Source organism: Spea bombifrons, chromosome 1 (assembly GCF_027358695.1).
Source record: "Spea bombifrons isolate aSpeBom1 chromosome 1, aSpeBom1.2.pri, whole genome shotgun sequence".
NCBI lineage: Eukaryota > Metazoa > Chordata > Amphibia > Anura > Pelobatidae > Spea > Spea bombifrons.
The window spans coordinates 106,766,098-106,787,423 of record NC_071087.1 but is presented as its reverse complement, the minus strand read 5'-3'; the positions used below and the strand labels follow the sequence as shown (position 1 = coordinate 106,787,423).

The window sequence follows — 21,326 nt, the reverse complement described above, 5'->3', positions numbered from 1 at the left end:
GCGGTTGGGTCTTATATTTGCCTGCACTGCACAGCAGAAGCACAGAACATGTTCTGCTGAATGACGAAGGGGACAAAATGGGAACACGCGTGGTATATGAGGACCTCTCCTGCAGCAGAGGTCTATGAACAGACCTATTTTAGGCCTGTTTGATGGAGATCAATAATCAGCCCTGCTCCTCCAGTGGCGGGCATTCCAGTACATCTCTGGAAAGAGCGTGCAGGTGGTTATGCCACAGGTTTTCTTTTTTTATACTTTATTAAAGATAAATTATCATACAATATAATTTTAAGAAAAAAAAATTACATCAAATACTTTTGATTTATAGCCCCCATGTAATGCAGTTTTCTAATGTCTGCATTCTTTCATGTGTTGGGTACCCATGGATTTGCAGTTTTTGGGTGAGTTTCCCTTGAGTTGGAGAGTTCAGGGAAACTCTCAATGGACCATTACATTCTAACAATCTGGCCCAGCAAAGGAATTAATTCTCTGAGATACCTAGAATGAAATTACCAGGCCATCTCATTCCTTGGTAAGTAGACTGCTTGTTCACAGAGTTGCCGAGATGCCCAAAACAAACATTCCTAATTTCCAAAAATATGAGCTGAATTTGACCAAAATGATATTACTGGTACTGTTAGGGCATACCTCATTGTTTTTATATTGACGTGTTAAGATGATTTTTTTTCCAGACATATCAATCTGTTATTTGTCTCATCCTTTTAACATTCAATAATCAACAGTGAAAGAATTCTCCCTTACCTATAGGAAGAGAGCTATTAGGTTTATAAACCCCTTCATAAATGGCTCAGTTGTTTTGTAATGGTCAAATAAAGAATATTATCATGTTTCCCGGTTCTTTTTAAATTTGGTCTCTTTTTTTCTTACAGCTAGAGAAGTTCCATGTCTGGCGCTATTCAGGTAAGTATAGTTCACATAAGAGGGCTTGTCCTGAAGATGAAGTAGAAAACAAGAACTCTTGGAGACTGGTGAGGGGTTACTGAATCAACAGTCAAAACTGATTGGCAGCAATCCCATCGTTTATATTAAATGTTAAACTACTTATGTTTATCCATAAATAAAGCTGTGGTCATTGCCAAGTTATCCGTGTCTTGTGTTTTTATTTAATGTGGTTATCTGATGTGGGCCTAAGCAGCCATATCAATGAAATGAGTTCTTAGTACTTGGTAAGTCCTTTAGTATGCATACTTTAACTTGGAAGAAGCCTACTTAATGTCTCTCCAGTCCCTGTGATTACATTGCATTGCCTTCAAGGGGAAATAGCTGGGGAAGGGGAGATCGAATACATAGAGAGGATTCTGATGAATCCCTTTATGCATTTAGTTACAAAAACAGGTAACACTAAATGATGCTGTGCATTAAAGTTTTGGAGTATACCTTTAAACTCTAGTTGGGTTGCATATGTACAATGATTATATGCTACAAAACAAGACCTGTGTTATTTCCTTTATATGAACTCCCTTTATCAGCTTAAAGGAGCATTCATATTTATTTTTTGGCATGGGTAGGTTGCAAAAGTTACAGCTATGGAAAAAGCCTTGGGAGAGTGTGAATAAGTGCTACGTGCTCGCACGGATGTCCCTCTGTGTCCCCAGATGAAAGTGGAATGTAAGACTGGGCATGACTGCCCCTTTAATTAGTGTTTTGGGACTCAACTACATAAAAACGTGAGGTCTTTCAAACTCCTAGGTCTTTTTTTAGTCATTATACTGGAATGTAAAACATAGTTTGTTTTCTGTTTTATTCTAGAGAAGCTTTCAACAGAGTTTGTGAAGCTGTGCCTGGTACCAAAGGAGTCTTCAAAAAACGAAAGGTACAATTTTATTTCTTCACGCTCTTTAGTGAATATATATATATATGAATTTCTAGCTCAACATCAGCCCAGGCATCTAAATGCAAGAGTAATAAATGAGAGTACCAACACCATAAATCAGGGGTAGTGTCTCTGCAAATCACTCAATGTGGTATATCACCCATATGTACACTATCTTAATGCAAATCAGTCAACCAATAAAGGTATCATCCTTACTATTGTTACTTATTTTTTCCATGACTACAGCACAATTTTATCACCTTTTTTAAGCCTCAAAAAGTCAAAAAAAAAGTTACCTTGTCTAGCCACATGGTGGTGGTATCAGACTTTACAGAGCAGTACATATGAAAAATGAATTTGGGATTATGAAATATTCAGTTAACATGTTTAATCTATAAAAACAGCACAGTGTCAGAAAATGTGGGTGATTCATAGCGGGTTCTTTCACATTTCGTTATCTTAATATTCGTGTCGGTATTGAGAAATCTTACTGCACAAGTGATTAGCACAAATAGTCAATGCTCCTTAATGCTCCTTAATGTCAAAGACATATAAAGTGCTTCCAGGTATTCTGGGGATTTATAATCTTGATTAGGAAATGTATTCCCTTTTGTAAATGTATACATTGCTCATACTGCAGGGCAGCATTATTTAAAAGGATTAGGTGGTGGCCAGCAAAGTGTAAAAAAAAATAGATTCAAGCAAGAAACAAAAATTGCTATAATGGCAAACATATCTCATCTGCAGAGACTCAAATTATTTCCAAAGCAAATCAAACTTGGCAGTAAAGAAAGTGAGATCTATGAGTCATACTGTACATAGGCCAACAGAAGTGAATGTGTGTTCTGGCGATGAGATCATTTTTTCACGCTTGTGTGAAGATGCAGGTAAAAATAGAGGATTACTGCATCATTGTATGCCCCTTTGTACGCTTAATTTTTAACAAGTTTGTTTTCATTTTTTTGGGCAATATAGTCTCAGCAAACTTTTACTTTCTTCAAAACACATCTGTCTACCTAATCATCATATTTTATGTGCTGACAAAAATGTGCAAAGACATTTCTATATAAAGAAAACAAACTTAATATTCCTACTAAAAAAGCTACATTTCTCACCTATTAAATGCCAGGGAAGCACTGACAAGGGCAAAAGTGGATGTAAACCACCAGGTTCTGCTCGCTGACTTCATAGCGCATACAAAGCGATAGTCTTTATGAGATAGATAATTTATGTCTGTCTCTGCAAAATCCATGTTTACTCTCCTAGAGTAACAGAACTTCCCATCTCCATATTCCCTTGTTTCATTGAATGGCTGTACTGCCTTAATGAATGAGGGTGCCTGGGTATGACATCATAACCTGGTATGTGCAGTTACTTATTGCACTAACTGATGCAGTACGAGTGTCTGTGGGAAGGATTGTGAAGGTCCATAGTACACCACAGACCCCCGTAAATGTCCACCATGATCAATGTTGGTGCCTACCCCTGGAGCTGACCACTACAGGATAGGTGAAGTAATATCATATTCAACAATACATTCAATAATACAAATCCTCAACCAGTTGAGGATGGTTACCACGACACATAATGTGGTCCTTGCACTTGAATCAGGTTAGGATCCAGGAAAAGGTGATGTAAGATCAAACTATATAAATTGGATCTAATTTTTCATGGAAATAAAGGATATACATGGGATTATGTCCCTGACCTAAGGTGCCGAATTGTGTAGTTTAGTACTTTTTATGTATTTTCAGAAGGTATATTCATTTTCTTTTTGATTAACAGCCAGCAAGCAAAATACTCTCCAGTATTCTGGGGAAAAGCAACCTACAGTTTGCAGGGATGAGCATAACGCTGAACATATCAACCACCAGCCTCAATATGATGACACCAGACTCAAAGCAGGTATGTAGTTATTAGACTTGTGCACGGAAAGGAAAAATGCTGTGTTTGTTTTCGGGCAATGAATTTCATTTTCTAACCATACGATTTGGACGAAATTTGAAGGCTTTTTTAATTTGGAAATGATGGTCGGTGGTATTCCCAAAGGGAGAGGTCCTTGACACCTTCTGGACTCACCTTTCACTTACAGCAGCAGCATCTCAAGGTTAGGAAATGATCCAGACTGAATTAAGCATTGCAGGACCACCAACAGCAGCACTACACCAATGGACACACACATCCAGCAGCATGCTATGGGACCAAATTTCTCCTAAAGTTGGACCGTTTTGATTCCTCAAAGTAAGGCATGTCATAAAGCAGCAGTAGCAGCAGCAGTAGAAGTACACTGGGAAGACACTGTCAGGTAGACACATCCAACAAGACAGTACTGGACACTAAAAGTGTGTTAGTGTGTGTGTGTTTAAGTATACCACTGTGTAGCTACATGTGCTAGTGTATGTGTGTTTACTTAAGTGTGCAAGTGTGTGTGCATTTAAGTATGTTAGTGTGAGTGTTTAAGTGTGTTAGTATGTTTACATACGGGTGTTAGTATGTGTGTGTTCATATGAGTGTATGTGTATACAGGCCTTGTTGGCTATGCTAATGCAGTCTCAATTAGCTGAACAGGGCTTGAAGAGTGGACGGAAAGGTGAACCTTCTACTATTGGTCAGCCAGAGGATCTCATAGGTGCTACAGATGAGCAGTAATTACCTGCAACGCTAGATAATCTCATCACACCCTTCAGTCAGTGCTCACTTGTCTGATGTCCTGGCTTTTTAGCATTGCTACAGTCCATTTCTTAACCCTTGCTCTGCTGAGGCTGTGTAATTATGGGACTTTGGCCCTTGGCTTGTCTCATGCAGTGAACTCTGCGATGTCGGACGCTACTGAGCCTTCCCTGCAGGTACCAACCTTTTGACTCTTTGTTGACTAAGCTTTTGCCTCTTCCATTTATTTCAATAAACTCTGGATTTTTCCGGTACCTTTTGCCTGGAGTGGGTCTGTATTTTTTTCTGGATTCCAGAAACCCAACTCCTTGTAGCGTGTGTAAGTAATTGTGTTAGTTTTGTGTGTTTGTTGTTAGATTTGTGAGTGTATTGGTGCGAGTGTGTTACGTGTGTGTGTTTTAAGTATTATTATTATCTTTTATTTTTTTAGCACCAACAATTTATACAGTGCTTCTTACAATACATACCGTATTGGCTCGACTATAGGCCGCACTTTTTTCCCCCACTTTAAGTTTTTAAAGTGGGGGTGCGGCCTATATTCGGGGTCTAGCGCCCGACGCCCGGGACATGCAGTCCCGGGCGCCGGGCAGGCAGCGGGGTTAAGATACAGATCCCCCGCAGCGGTGCAGGGGACCTGCATCCTTCTCCCCGATACGCTCAGACAGCCTCCCCTGCCAGCACTTCCCACGGGGGGGGGGGGTGCCGGCACGGGAGGTTATCTAAGCGTTTTACCTCTGCCCACCCCCGACTTACCGGAGCAGACTCCCGGGTGTCTTGCGGGGCCGGCGGGAGACATCTACGCAATACGCGCATGCAACTTCTGGTACCGGAAGTTGCATACGCGTATTGCGTAGATGTCCCTCGCCGGCCCCGCAAGACACCCGGGAGTCTGCTCCGGTAAGTCGAGGAGGAGGGGGGGCAGAGGAGGACAGCGGCAGCGTATCGCGGGGAGGGAGGACAGCGGCAGCGTATCGCGGGGAGGGAGGACAGTGGCAGCGTATCTCGGGGAGGGAGGACAGTGGCAGCATATCTCGGGGGGGGGCAGAGTGGCAGCATGTTTTTTTGGTGCTTTTTTAAAGAAAAAAAACTTTTTCTTTAAAAAAACACCAAACTTTTAGGGTGCGGCCTATATACGGGGGCGGCCTATATCCGAGCCAATACGGTATATCCAAGGGGTATGACAAGACTAGAATTAACAGAGTAAGACAAACAGATACATTAGGTGGAGAGAGCCCTGCTCGCAAGCTTTTATGCATTTTGGTGTGTGTTTACATAAGTGTGTTCAAGTAAGTATGTTACTGCATGTTCATGTTCCTGTGTGACTATATTACTGTGTGTGCTATGTTAGTACAGTATGTAACTGTCTGAACAAGTGTATGTGTGTTAGTATGTGTGTAGGGATTTTACTATGTATATGTTTGTGTGCATGTATGTTATGTGTGTTTCTGTGTATGTATGTATGTATGTATGTATGTTATGCTTGTTGGACATTCCAAAACCAAGGCCATTAATATGGAGTTGCGCCACCAACCTTTTGCAGCTATAACGGCTTCCATTCTTTTTCAGGAAGGCTTTCCACAAATTTTTTTCTGTGGGAAGTTCTGCCCATTCAGCCAAAAGAGCATTTGTAAGGTCAGGCACTGATGTTGAACAAGAAGGCCTGGCTGGCAATCTGCCGACACTTGGCATTACACATAGTGATTTTTAGCTTGTGAGCTCAGCCATGGAAACTCATTTGCCTACAGAGGCAGTGAATGATGCTACAGAGGACAGGACATTTTTTGCTGTTGAGCTGCTGTTACTTGTAGATGCTTCCACTTCACAATGATAGCACTTACAGTGGACCCGGGCAGATCTAACAAGGCAGACATTTCACGAACTGTCTTGTGGTAAAGGTGGCGTTGAATGACAGTGCCATGTTAAAAGACACTGAGCTTTTGGAATAAATTCTATTTTCTATAATGACAGAAATCACCATATTAGTGTCCTGTTTTTATTGGATTCTAAATCATTTGGATCATTAGCTTTCTGACTAGATGTGGTAACAGGAAAGGTGAATGTTATCTTATCCCCATCTTTTATTTAGTATTTACCCTTATTTTTATTGGTCAATGTATGACCACTCCCTAAAGGTTACTGTGTTCTTAATCTGTTGATTCTGATTGATGTGTTTTTTTTTATTTGCATATTAATCCTATTGGTTTGCTTGTAAAATTGTGTTACAAGGCTAGTTCTGAGATACACACCCTCAAAAGGGTATAGTTATTGAGCCTACATAATTCTGGAAAGCAGCAGATCTCAAGACCACCTTAGGAAGGGGGAACAGCAGCAGAGGTTTGAGACCCTAGGCCAACAGGAGGCTCCTGTAAGCCCCAAGTAAACTCCCCAGGTATCTTAAAGGTACCATCCAATTTTGGCATCTGATAGCTGCCTCAACTGTTCTTGATCCTTCTTCCAAAGGCTATTCTGATTGGTACCTGATCTAAGGAACTGTTTCTCCCCTTCTCCCTTTTCCAACACCCACTGCTGACATCAAAGGTGTACAGGAGTCCTTTTGGGAACGTTAAAAATTCTGTTGCTGTCCCTCTTCCAAAAGTGGGCTTGGGCTTCACTTTTTCTTGTTATTCCGTAGGTCCAAAATGTTATTAACTTAAAGTATCGTGTGTGGTATAACGTATAACCCACCCCAAGCTTGCAGTGTGGTTTATTTGTTCCCAATTTCTTTACCTAAATACAGATCATAGCAAACCATCATATGCAGTCAATTTCCTTTGCATCTGGTGGAGACCCGGTAAGTTATCCTTTTATGGGATAAAATTATTTGTATTTGCATCCATCTCATCCGGAGCATTTCATCACTTTATTTACTGTAGTAAATATGTAGTGTTTTTTTTCTGTCCATTAGCACTGAGCACTCTCAAGGTTACATCCAGATGCATGAAAAATAATATGTGCTATATACAGTATGTGCCTGTAGATGTGGAGCTTTGTTAAATTCATGAAACTGGAGTCAAGTATGCACACTAACATTGACTAATTTGGTTGTTAATAGGATGCTACAGACTATGTTGCTTATGTAGCAAAAGATCCTGTTAATCGTCGAGGTAAGTTTAGTTTATATTTAACAAGCATGTAACACAATGTAAATTTCTGTTGCCATAGATCTGTCTGTAAAATAGTTTGTTTGGCTTGGAAATTGCTTAGGCTTCACCCTCCAACAAAGTCATTCACAGGTGAACGTAGGTTGGTGGATTGACACGCATGAAATAAAATTTAAACGTTAACATGCAAATGAAGAAAGTAACATTGAAGCCATTTAGTGCTTGTAATGTTTTTAGGAATTAACTAATTGAAATGTAAATGGTAAAAGCGTGTGGGTAAGCATATGGTGTTAGAATGAGTGTACGTGTATGAACTCTGTGTTAGTGTATGGTGAGTGTGTAAACATATGGTGTTTGAGTGAATGTATATAACGTGAGCTAGTGTGTGTGTTAGCATATGATGTAAGAGCCTTTGTTTAGTGTACGATGTTAGATAGTGTGTAAGTGTTACAATATGGTGTAGGGTTGAGTGAGCATCAATGCTGTGTGTCACCGTGTGTGTGTTAGGTTGAGGAGGGGGGGTGCCAAAAAACCCTGCACCCAGCCCCCAGTAACCAAAGGCTCACCTCTGTTTTTAATAGTGGTTGTATTACCTTAGTTTCTGTATTTATGTTTTTGGGTTGTTAGCCTTTTTAGTTTAAGGATCAATTCATATTCATACAATACCAAATGACTTATTTTTCCTTTCTGTCTTTTTCTTGTTTTGTGTCACTATTTAATGTAGCTTGCCATATACTGGAGTGTTGTGACGGACTAGCTCAAGAGGTCATCAGTACTATTGGTCAAGCTTTTGAGCTTCGCTTCAAACAATATTTACAATGTCCTTCTAAAATTCCTGTATTTCCAGACAGGTATTCTTTTTTAGTAGCTCCTTAAGGTTTATATTTGATTAACAATACAAAATAATCTGAATACTTGATCAATGGGATTTTATATATGATTTCTGGTACTTTATTTACTACGATTATATATAAAGGCTAATCTTTAGTGGGTGGAAATCAATTGACTGATGGAAGTTGTCTTTTTTTATTGTACAGAATGCAAAGTTTAGATGACCCATTGTGGCCCGAAGATGAGGGAGCAGCCACAGAGCCGCAATATTACAATAGTATTCCAAACAAAATGCCTCCACCAGGGGGAATTATTGATGAAAGATTAAAAACACAGCTTCCAAACCAAGGTGACATTTCTCAGGTATGACATTGTGTGTGATTATAGGTGCGTGTTGATTCTTGTGTAAATTGTGTAGTCTTCCAGTCTATAAAAAATGGATATCTGCTAGACTTCTATTGAGTATTGCCAGGTTTTAAACAATCGTGTCAACCTAGCTCCATTGCTACCATCCTTGGCCTAAAAACATTCATATATAATAACAAATCTATGCATAAGTGTCAGCAGTACAGTAGGAGTAGAAAAAATGGAAACATGGAATCTCAGTGAAAACACCAATTTTATGGAGTTGCATATTTATGCTAATGAACAGACTACCTAAAATAGATTTCTTTTTAATGTGAAAGCTTTACAGATTATAAAGTATAATCATAAACCCTCTGTAGTTTTACAATCTTCCAAACTAAATTCTACCCGTTTTTATGTTTTGTACTGTATTGCAAAAAAACTAAATTATTAGTTTGAATAAATGAATATACTATTTTTTCAAACATACAATGGCAGGTAGGAGACATCTGATTCATCTTGTGCATCAATCTGTTTTCATTTGTAATCCCTCTTGGAGCCCCCCAAAATTTGATACCCTTACAAAGTATTCTTCAAATTCTTAAGAAAATGATTCCATGAAGTAACAATTTTGCCAATAGTACTTTGTAATCTTTCCTCTCATCGTTCTTCATATCTTGTATTCTTGTTCTAGGAATTGTTTTTCAGAAGGTCGAATAATTTCGCCTTCCACTTAGATCAAGGGTCAGTAATGCTTTAATATAAATATATTTTATGTAAAATAGCACACTGAGAAAAGGAAAATAGTGTGTAAAATTATGAGACTTGGTTAGTTGTCTTTCATTCCATTAGGAAGCTCTGCATTTAAAAAATAAACACATGAGAAAGAAATATCTGAAAATCTGAAAAGCCAGATTATGATTGGCTTCAGAAGACAGATTTCACAACATGGTTACCGACCAGTAAATGCACACGGCCATAATGTCTGCTATAAAAAGGAGCAATAAAACTTAGTATACCCAAAACTCATCACATTTACCTATATGTGTCAAACATTTTTTGCATAAATGTAGACTGGAATATTATTGCCACTATAATCCATTCATATACAATAAATATTCAGCACCTGTTTGCCAGTTTATTTATATGAACTTTTTTGAGATAATTTTTAACCTGCAGCCCTTTTAATGTTTGTAAATGTACAAATTCCAAAATTAATACAATGCTTATTATTTTTTTTTTCCGTTTTAGTTTGCAAACTCTCCTGGAGTAGAGCAAGGCTATTACCAAGGCCGTCATCTGTCTGAAAAGTCGAACGAAAACTTCCAGCAAGCTATCAAGAGACAAGGTAAACTATATGAAATACGAAGAAGTGTCTTGGTGGAAATCTATATACTGTATGGTTTCTGCAAAAAGGATATTTTTACAATGCAGCATCTAAAGAAAGGTATTCCTCATTTACCGTATGTTAACAACGAAGAATTCTCTAGAGCTATTGTTTGCCGGTTATGGTATACATTATTTCAGAATACTGGCTAATGTGACCATTCATTACTTCCATAATAAACCACACACATAAAGTTGCTGGGAACCTTATGGATGTTCTATACTGCTAAAATGATTGTTCTCCCCCCAGCTTCTCTAGACATTTACAGTCAGCCAGAGGGAAAGTTAACAGGAAATCAAGCAGGCAATGCACCGACATATGTCAATACTCAGCACATAAATATGAAAACTTTAGGAGCACTTCAAAGAAGCATAGATGGATCCTTCTGTGGTTCTATAGACAGTTCCAGGGATGCCAACCCAAGAAAAGATTTGTTTGATATGAGTAAGTACTTGCCTAAAATGCGGGATTATTTGGACTATCACAGGACAGAAAAAACAAATTGTGAACTGTGGTAATTCAATACAGTTGGTCATTTGTATTGAAAGGAAACGCATCTTGAATAGAAGATGTGCTGTCAGAATTACCCACGTGTGACTGAAACCACAATTCAGCAGTTGTGAATCTTGAGACAAAGTTGGATTCAATCCATTTTTAAAGCCATGCTAGGTACTATCCCTTGTTGATTGTCTGCCTGTTTGAGAACGTGATGAGTTTTTACTTCTAAGGTAATTCAAGAGATCCCTAAAAGCCAGGATGGCTCTAGGCTTTTAAGGAGCGATAAGATTCAGCGGGAGCGTCTCTTTTGTCAACAATGGATTTAAATTAACACAATATTAATGCACATGTTTATCTTTAAACTCTACATCACACTTTCATAGGCTTATCCTCTGAATCTTCTAAGGGCACTAAGCAATTGTTTTGGCTGCTTAAATGGTAGCACCGACAATGTTAACTACCACTTTGGAATTGAAGCTTGCCTGCCTTATTGGTTGAAAAATAATTCTTAATTAATTATTCATTTCCATCAGAGCCATTTGAGGATGCCCTCAGGAACCAGCCTGTGCTTAGCAAAGATGCCTCGGTAGACTGTTCTAGTCCCTTGCTGTCAAGAGCTGCTATTTTGACCATAAGTGAAGAGCTAAAATCAGAGCCCTGGTATGTGGGGGAAATGTGCAGAAAAGAAGCAGAAATGTTACTAAAAAGAGATGGCGACTTCCTTGTTAGAAAAAGTGTCAATAATCCTGGTTCATATGTGCTAACTGGAATGCACCATGGACAAGCCAAGCATCTTCTACTAGTAGATCCTGAGGGGACAGTAAGTGCTTGTTTTTCCCTCTTGCTCTGATTACTCAGTAGTTCTGTATTTCTGCATGTAATGAGCACCCTCTACTGTTCATAACACAGGAAAGTAATAACTTACAGTATTTCATGTCAACAAAATGGAATTGTTTTACATTATGGTGCACACAATTCAATTTAAATTTACTCAGTAGGGAATTTCGATTAAAAAAGTAACTAACTCCTAAAGCATGATCACCTAGACATGTAAGTTGCATTGCCGGGCACCTCTTTAAACCTAGTGCTGTCTAATTTGAACCCGTATTTTTTTAGCCTTTTATACCATAGTGATTACTTTGCTTAGTCCCCTCTGATATCGTATTTATAATCAAGTCAAGGATCCCTGCAGAGCTCATCTTGCATTTGTTTATATACTTGCCTCGTTTTACTGATGTTCATCTCCACTAAGGCACATGGAGAAGGTATAGAAATAATAATTTTCAACAGTGAATTTACCAAAGAATAAGTCAAACACTTGACATTGCCTTTTTTTCCTTTTAGGTCAGAACAAAAGATCGTGTTTTTGACAGCATCGGTCATCTTATCAACCATCACCTTGAGAACAATTTGCCCATCGTGTCCTCTGGAACCGAATTATGTCTCAAGCAATCGGCGGACGGTACACCTTGATGTCGCAAACCCGTCAGTCGCTCAGACGCCCGTGTGGAAGCTGCACATTGATAAGAAATGGTGCAATATAATTATAGATCACTCTTCTCTTGGTCCAAACCGAAGAGGTTGTTTTATGAACCATAAAAACAAGCACTTCTTAAAACATGATTTTTATAAAATTGTTTGATCCCTTAATGTGAATATACAATGTGTATATATACACTGTATGTATATATAGATATAAATATATTTATATTTTTGGAAACTAAGGCAAAAAGAATCAGACATAGGTCTGTTTTAGTGAAAACCGGACAATACATGTGGTTATTAACATAAACTTATTGCAGCATCCTGATTTGATAAGGATGATGCTGCAAGTTTAGGTGTTGGTTTTATCGAGATAAGCACAATTGTAGGAAAAACAATTCTAAGGGTTGTTAAATTCAGCTGATAAAGCTTTTCAGTACGGCATGATCTTGCAACTTTTTGCAGTTCCCTCCAGCATTTAATGGATGGCGTTCTGATGTGGGGAGTTTTGTATTTTTATCCGGAACACGTAGTCTGAAAACAATGTAATATTACAATTTTTCTTGAACAAAAAACGCATATCATTTTAATGGGCTTTTGAATATTGTGCAAGGCGATGTGGACAAACGATTCTGCTCGTATTTCAGATCTCAATATTTGGTTTTATTAAAGTTTTTTTTTAAACTGATCATGTGCTGAAAGCTCTCGTGATGTTTTATTCAAAAAGCATTTTATCTTTAAAAAAAAATAAATCAAAATAATAATACAACGACTATACATTTTATAATAGCAACCTATATTCACGTGTCAACCTGGCTAAAAACAGCTATTTTTTGGCTACAACTTCTTAAAGAGATTCTTGAATATTTTCATAAATTATTATAGCCAATGCATTTTTCAACAGAACACAGTTAACATTCCTTATGATATTTTGATGTAGTACTGTTTATACACTATACCACTGTAGAATATTTGCTATCAATTTCTTTAACTATATTGGCATACCTGGGAAGTCTCCAGGTTTGACCCTGAGTCTCCGGATGAGGCGCTGCTTCACTGGGTCTCTTTTCTCTTTTAGCCATAACTACTACCTGCTCAATCCCACCCCCACTCCCAACCTATGTAATGCTCTGTGGGGCTATCGCTTGCATGTCTAACCATGACCCTGGTATGGCTAGCCCCATCCTTATGTGCGACTAGCCCTGACCCTCACAAAGCCACTGTTTTGTAGTGGTTTAAGAACAGATCCGTTGCAAGGGGTTTAAAAATGAATACCTCCCAAGCACAATTTGTTGGCACTGCAATGACAATGATTTATTGTATTATATATAAAAACATTCATAGGGCTATTGTTGCCTAATGCTGTAGCGCACTTAAATGGTAATTATCTATATATCTGTAAGTCAAACATCTGCTTTCCTCTGGGCCAGTATTACATACAAAGCACGGACTACTGCATAAAATTGCTAAGCTTTTCTAAGGTTTTGTTAAGAAGGAAATAAGTAAAAGTTTGGATAAATACAGAAGAAAACATATATTATTATACAATACTCTTTTTTTTGTTTGTTTGTTTTTATAGTGTCTTCCATATAGGAACGCTGGCTTTGACTTACCCTATTAAACGAGGGAATACCTTGTGCTATCTTTCGGTCCGTTGGCTGGCTGAGTCGACAAAGGTGACCAGAGTAACATAACAATTTAAGTGCTGTAGCGTGGTACTTTTTTTGCAAAAACAATGAAACAGTTTTGCAGTTAGAGTAGAAATTGAATTTTGCATATTTCAGCTTTTAAGACATTAGTCATCTAGTTTCCAAAAATACTGTGGCATGTTGTTTGCCGTAGAAACACACTTCATTATGCATTAGAAATTAGGTGGCTTTTTTACTTGATTAGACTTTTGAAATCTGTTTAATTAAAGGAACATTTCAGTACCCCTATGAAGCCCCACACATGCATGCAAAATACTTTGTAGTAGAGCCCTGCGCGGGACTGTTTTCTTAATCCCGCTCCCGCAACGTGTGCTCCACTACCGCCCGCTCCTGCAACATATGTATCCAATCCTGCCCGCTCCTGCAACATATGTATCCAATCCTGCCCGCTCCTGCAACATATGTATCCAATCCCGCCCACTCCTGCAACATATGTATCCAATCCTGCCCGCTCCTGCAACATATGTATCCAATCCTGCCCGCTCCTGCAACATATGTATCCAATCCTGCCCGCTCCCGCAACAAATGTGTCCAATCCCGCCCGCTCCCGCAAACATCATTTACAAATATTCATTCAGTCATTCATATACTCGTTCATTCCCTCATTCACAGATACTAATCATCCACAGATACTCATTCATTCCCTCAATCATGCATACTTGTTCATACAAACTCCCCCACCCCTTACCTGAACTGCAGATTTCCTGCGCACTCCCCCAAGGCTTCCTTCGCGTTGCTTGTACACAGCGTCTCTTCTGCTGAATCCTTATATACATTTGAACAGTGGAAAACTGCTATTTGGGATACTCGGTTATCATATGCAATCACATGTAATAAAGTCACTTACCATGATCCCTAGTGAAGATGGCATTGACATTCTTCTGCCAGCCCAAGTAACAAGTCAACATCAAATACATTTATTATATTAATACAGGTAATTAAAATAGAAAAAAACATTAATATGTTGTATACATGTATAAGAATTATGACTGTAGATAATGTGGAATGTGAAACTGCCCCTTTAAACTACCATTTCATGGCATTACTAAAGCATTAGTTTGTACTTAGATATACCTGTGGCTGAACTTATGGGTTAGCATGTGTGAGAAATGTAGATATAGGTATTTAATTACACATAAAACAAATATATCAGCCTTGATGTGTCATCGAACAACTATTTCTAAAAACAAAATTCTTTTTTTGTAATGATGTAATTGCCAGCAAGTTGCATATCTCAAGATTCCTGGCCTCATCTGCAATAAATTACATGTAAAAATCTTGTGGATATGCTCCCCATTCCTGTAGTTGTACCCGTTTGCTGAATTAAAATGGCTGCTTGAAGAATGTCAGTACGCATACAACTCCGATTCACTTCTTAATACTAGAGATTTTAATGCTTAATAAAAATAAGTGTATTATGTGGAAACAGCCCAGGTCACCGCAGTCTATCCTTTTGTTATCATCACAAACGTAGTGTATATATTCTATAGCGATCAGGACGGACTCTGCTTTGGTGTTGTATTATCTTCATCGCTGCTCTAGGTTACCATCGGCCCCCTTATTCCAGCTGGTTGTCAGGATATGGCACCATATCCCTACCATGCACAGCACCAGGTAGAAGGAAACTATGGAGAACTATCCCACCATCATGTTAATTGGCCTGTTGGGGAGATCAGTGATCTCTTTTTTAACCAGACCATGTGTTCTCTTGTAGAGGGGCTGCCACCCCCTTGCATTTGCCATCCTAAGCTTAGGTCTAGGCCAGAATTCGCCACAGCTCTGCATTTCAGAAAAAGAAGTGACCTGAAGGGAAAGACTGTTTTTAAAAAAATACAATTAAAAAACAAATGTGTCACTTCTCTAAGTTCGGGACTGTTGAAATTATTTTTTTTTTAAAATAAAATAAGTGTGACTGTCAGGTTATTGTTCAAGCATATACTGTAGGTCTAAGGGCTTGTGACAATGCACACTACATGCAATCAGTTTGGTTGCAATAGTTTTTAGTATCTGTAAATAAAAATATTCTCCGAGAATGTTTCCTGCATGAAACAAGGAGCAAAACAAAGCAGCCACTTTTACGTATAAATGTTGTCAGCTGCAACTAGCATTCATTAGTAACTGGTAGTAGTATTTAGGCTGCACATAATTAGATACAGGTTAACTGTTTTATATGAACAAAAATACTTTTATAAAAACACTCAGCCAAGCTTATGTTTTTCACCTCTGCTGTTGATGGCTACTGATAGAAGACATATTTCCATGAGTGGATTGCAGTTCAGAGGGCAAGAAAAGTAATGTACTTTTATTAATTGATTGGGATCAGTTTAGACTTTAACTGAAATGGTTTATATTGCCCTCATCATGGCTGATCTCACTGCAAACTAAAATAGAATTTTGAAAGGGGAAGTTCCATGAATTTGATGACATCATAGCAGTAGCTGAAAGCTGCCATATTAAAACTCCTACATTGATAGTAGGAAACTGAGAATACAGAATGGCATGTGGAGTGGTTAATTCAGTACATAGTGGGATTTATTCACTAAAGGGAGATTTATCAGGAGAGTTTGCAGGAGAAGTGTGGTTTCATCGCTCTCACTTTGCCAATCATTATGAAAGGCCAGCACTTACATGTTTCTCCAGCAAGAATGATCTAATGTATAGATCAATTTGTAAAAAAGACTGAAAAAATATTGCTGATTTAATCCATATCATATACTGGGTCGACTAAGCTCTTCCTGCAGCAGAACGTCATTGGGGTGGGTCCTTCATCATGTATAACAAAGCCAGGAGCTAAAATACAACTGACCTGAGAAACAATGCGTATACTTTTCATCGCCTTGTAACTTAATTATTTTGTTAGCCAAAATGACACAATTTCTTTAAGGTCAACTGAAATAAATAGAGTTTCATTTTTGTGGAACTTCCTATATAATTCGTATTCCCGAGTTTATGAAATGTTGTTTTTTTTTAACAATAGGATAACTGATTGTAAAGTGTTTTCACTAGTCTGATCTTCTATGTATAAGATGAATCTGCTTGAAACCAAAGCTTTACCGTTTTTGCGTAACTTATGTTATTGCTAGCATGATCTTGTATTGACCTTTGTGTTATATCTTTAGTTGTTTGATAAAATGCTTTTTGAATACCACGCACAACATTTGTTGGTTGACTTGAAGACGTACTTTATCGTCGTATGTCTGTTTCTGCTTTTTTTCAATGTACTAGGCACTTTTATGAATAAGGGCAATTTAATCTGTAGCAGGTTTTAATGGCTTTTCAATGCGAGGCCTTTACCTCTGGTGGCTGCTTGGCCACATGACCAGTTCAGTCTTGTAATGCTTTTGCAGACTCCTGAAAAACGTGGTGACTAAACTTCTTTTTTAAAAAATATCTGCATATATTGTCTTCATTTAATTTACCAAATGGTGGCTAAATAGAAAAAAAAACTGTCTATGGGTGAATTACTTTTTAATGTTTAGGAATGTGAATATTACCTGAACACAAGCCACTTCAATTTTCGTATTGGCTGGCATATAAGTCTCATCTTTTTTCTCAAATTGACTATAAAACAAATATGATGCATTTAATCACAATTTTACAATCTTTACTGTAAATCTAAACATTATTTAACAAAAAAATGAAGGACACGGCCTATATTCAGACCAATACGATATATTTACTGCTGACGTAGTTAGACGATTGATTATATTATATATATATTTATTCCATGCATTTGCTACTTTAGAATCGCAAAAATTTAATTATGACGATTATTATTATTGTTATTATTATTGAACTATTGGTACAAATGTGAATATAGTGTCAAAGTTATGTTCAATAATGCAACGTAATGCAACATGTCTGATTCAAATCTAGTTTTAATGTTTCTATATAATCTCAAAACTCATAACTGTTCATTTATTATTCTTCTTATTAATTCTAAAATGATTGATTCTAATATTTTTTTTTACAGTATTTATGAACTCGGAGAGGGATTTTTACAATGGATTATATTTACGTAAATGTGTTTTCAGATTGTTTTTGGCCTTTGAGATATTAAGACTTTGGCCTTCTTGGCGATATAAAATGTCCCATCTGATGTACCAACTGTTATTTCCAGCTGGACAAACAAGCAACAGAACCTTGTATTAATAAAAATATTATAACATTAATGTATTATATATATTACATCATTTAATAGATAACAGGTGTTGACAATTTCTTTTTTTTTTAAACAGAGTACATTTAAAATGTCAATCAATAATTAATAGCATGCTTTTTAATGCTTCCATCATAAACAGAATTACTGCTCGGGGACAAAAATCCATTTGCAAATATTTCGTACTTCTGTATTTTCTGAAATAACATGAATTTGCAGAGAACACAAAATTGAATGTTAAAAAGCACTGAAAAGTGTACACTTTAAATACTGTTTTCTGGATGTCAACAGGTTTCAGAAAAGACTGCAAACTTTAATAAAACTAAAAGTCAACAATACAACGAAACAAAAAATATTTTAACATTATATATTGCCAATGAAACCAGGGTCTTAATTTCTTCCAAAGGAGAGCCTTTGTTCTGGTATAATGTTGTAAAAGACCCTCCGATTCTAATGAAAACATAAATAAATAAAAATAGCTTATATCGGAATGGCTTTTTTTGTGGCCACGTTGTTTAGTGTGAATGACATTTGAACTTAAAGTGTTGGTCAGCCGAAAGCTGTTTTTTGTAGTATGCTTTCTGTACCAATTGTATTTATTGCTTTCATTTGAATTTTAAGGTGACATCTGATGAACTTTGAGGACACTGTTAAATTACAATCTGTAATAAAAAATAACATGCTGAAGAGCCCATTTGGAAAAGGATCTAACATCTATGCTTTTTTGTGTCTCGGTGGATTTTGTGAATTTAGAAATCCACTAGAAAGTGGCACTGCAGCCCTATTTGATCTTAAGTGTGTATTGGAGAGTATTTAACGTCATGCAAATCAGTGTAGTTATAAAATAAGGTATATGTCTCATGTAACTCCTCCACCTCCTGCTTCTACTCAAGGCAGGTATGCTTCTTGCACAATACGCAAGGTCAATAGAACTCATACTTCTCAATAAGAATAGAAGTAGCTAATCACATGTACGTTATCTAAACGTTGATGTGTTGCTAGCATACATCTGCTGTTTCAGTGACTTCCATGTGAATATTAGTAAGCATTTGGAAGATTCCATGCTGATGCTTCTTGGTTTCAGCACAGGCAGTCCGTGGAGGACTTAAATGAAATTAAGGTCCTAACTCCAATAACTCAAGAACATATGCTCCAATTTACATGGAGTAAATTGCATTACAGTCCATACAAAATGTACCGGTCATCTTAGTATAGATAATAATATAGATGTACTCCATGCAAAAAATATAAAGAATGGATAAACTACCAGGATGCTATAACATATCTCACTGCAAGTAAATCCACTTTATATGCTAAATCCATATAATATAGGGCCTAACATAACATAGTTAAATATTTGCCTAAAATATTCTTGGAGCTGAGCTACTTTCTGCTATTTGTCCATATTTTTTAAAATGTTTGTTTAATGTATCGATAAAAAAGAACTCACTAGGATTTTTTAAATAAACATTTATTTAGGCTACAAAAAAAGATGCTTTTTTTCTTCAAAATGTCAAAGTAAAAATGTTTTCCAAAATATAAAGTGACAAATTTTAAAAAAAAAGGTTTATATAGGGTAAGGGATATACATATAAACAAGCGGTATAAACAAAAATATTGTGGGAAACATCACATAAATTAATTCCTAAGGTGCATATATGTATAGATTACATGACATATGTACCCATCCAGTACTGAAGAAATAGTGTTCTTTCACAGAGACTAGGAAACAACTATTCAAACATGTTAAATATTATCAAAGGTATACCATTCAACAATTGCAGATTATTTCAGATAAAAATAAATGTTCCAATATAAAGTAAAAACAAAATACATAATAAAATTAGTTCAGCAACACTTATTGGACTAGGGTTTAATCCACAACTACTCAAGTATAATGGCATTTGAATGCATAATCATTACTTATATATTAGTATTAATTATAGGAAAAATAATGCCTTTCCAATACACGTGACATATTGAAAATAGAATATAAAAGAACCATACAGAATGATGATTTACTTAGTGTTTTTTTAATCATACTATGTACACGTCTGTCACTTTATCACAATATATATATGTCAGTTTCTAAAGACTGAAACTAAAATTGCCTTCCACCACTTGCCAAGTGCAAACAAGGTAAGGAATATTCTAATCTGTAATCTTAGATGAGAAAAACAAACCCATTAAACCCATTAAATAGATCGCACAGAAGTCAATGATGTCAATAGATGGTACACATTTGCAGAGTATGGTTTTGGAGAAAAAAATCCCTGGGAGTAATCATTTTTATGATATCAGCCATTATATCCACTGTGTGTTGGCATTAAATATATTCTTCTGAAGAAAACTCATTTAGGGTGTTAGAATGCAAAATTACCCTTTGCCGGTATAAGGGAAAATAATATCAAGCTAGGAAAAGAGATCAAACTGGTAACATCAAAGAACATGTTCTAAAAAAGTGGAAATTATATAATTTCAGAATAAACGATTTTGTCTCATTACTTGAAAATAGTTTATCAGTCAAAAAAAGGGTAAATAAACTAAAAATAAAAATCTGTAACCCTTAGTTTATAGAACACTTTTTAAGTTTGTAAAGTGGCAACTATAAAAGAACTTTTGTGCTATAATACTGTCTTCCAAATGTTTTGGGACATATGGCTTAGCTGACCCTGGACTAAATTTTACCCACTTTCTCCTGTAAGCACACAAATAGATATTTATGTGATATTACGAGAAAAAAGTCTGGAGAACATTGTTGTAAGGTACCATTCGAATTTCACAGTATCTTTTATGCCTTTTATGACGTTGACCCACTGGGAACACATTAACTAAAATTTCATAGTATTTGCTACCACAGGGAATGACTTCCATGTTTCTAAAGCTTTTATACCTGATTCAAGGAATACACTGACAACAAATAAGAAAAATATATTTTTATAATAAACAGTTCCATACAAGTAAACACAATAACATATTTTGATGTCATTGTGTCCCACGAGTCTGACATTTCATATATACAGTTGAATAAGCTTGACGTGGTAGTGTATAAGTGGTTATAACTAGCCACTATAGTCAGTATCATTGCCCGTAATTCACTTGAGAAATGTAATTTATAATTTTTACTGAATTTCTTAGTTTAACAAATTATTTCCTGGATAATCATGAAGATGATTATTTTTAGGTACCATATCAAGAGAAAATTATATACATTGTTTTGCAAATAATATATTTTTTACATGAACATTTGCATGTAAAGGTATAAAAGTTTATTTTAACAATAAACATGCAATAAAAACTATTTCTCAAG

The 21,326-nt window shown here is 36.6% G+C and overlaps 1 protein-coding gene across 1 annotated transcript in view; it reads left to right on the top strand.

Moving 5' to 3' along the window:
- Positions 1-12,841, top strand: part of SHC3 (SHC adaptor protein 3) — a 33,108-nt gene extending 20,267 nt beyond the window's left edge. Inside the window, exons 4-13 of the mRNA XM_053467761.1 lie at positions 1,771-1,834; positions 3,620-3,739; positions 7,242-7,295; positions 7,557-7,608; positions 8,330-8,456; positions 8,643-8,799; positions 10,033-10,129; positions 10,418-10,612; positions 11,200-11,486; positions 12,011-12,841. Of these exons, the coding sequence (XP_053323736.1) occupies positions 1,771-1,834; positions 3,620-3,739; positions 7,242-7,295; positions 7,557-7,608; positions 8,330-8,456; positions 8,643-8,799; positions 10,033-10,129; positions 10,418-10,612; positions 11,200-11,486; positions 12,011-12,139 (1,282 nt within the window). The 3' untranslated portion in view covers positions 12,140-12,841. The remainder of the gene's footprint in view (positions 1-1,770; positions 1,835-3,619; positions 3,740-7,241; positions 7,296-7,556; positions 7,609-8,329; positions 8,457-8,642; positions 8,800-10,032; positions 10,130-10,417; positions 10,613-11,199; positions 11,487-12,010) is intronic.
- The last annotated feature ends 8,485 nt before the right edge of the window (positions 12,842-21,326 follow it).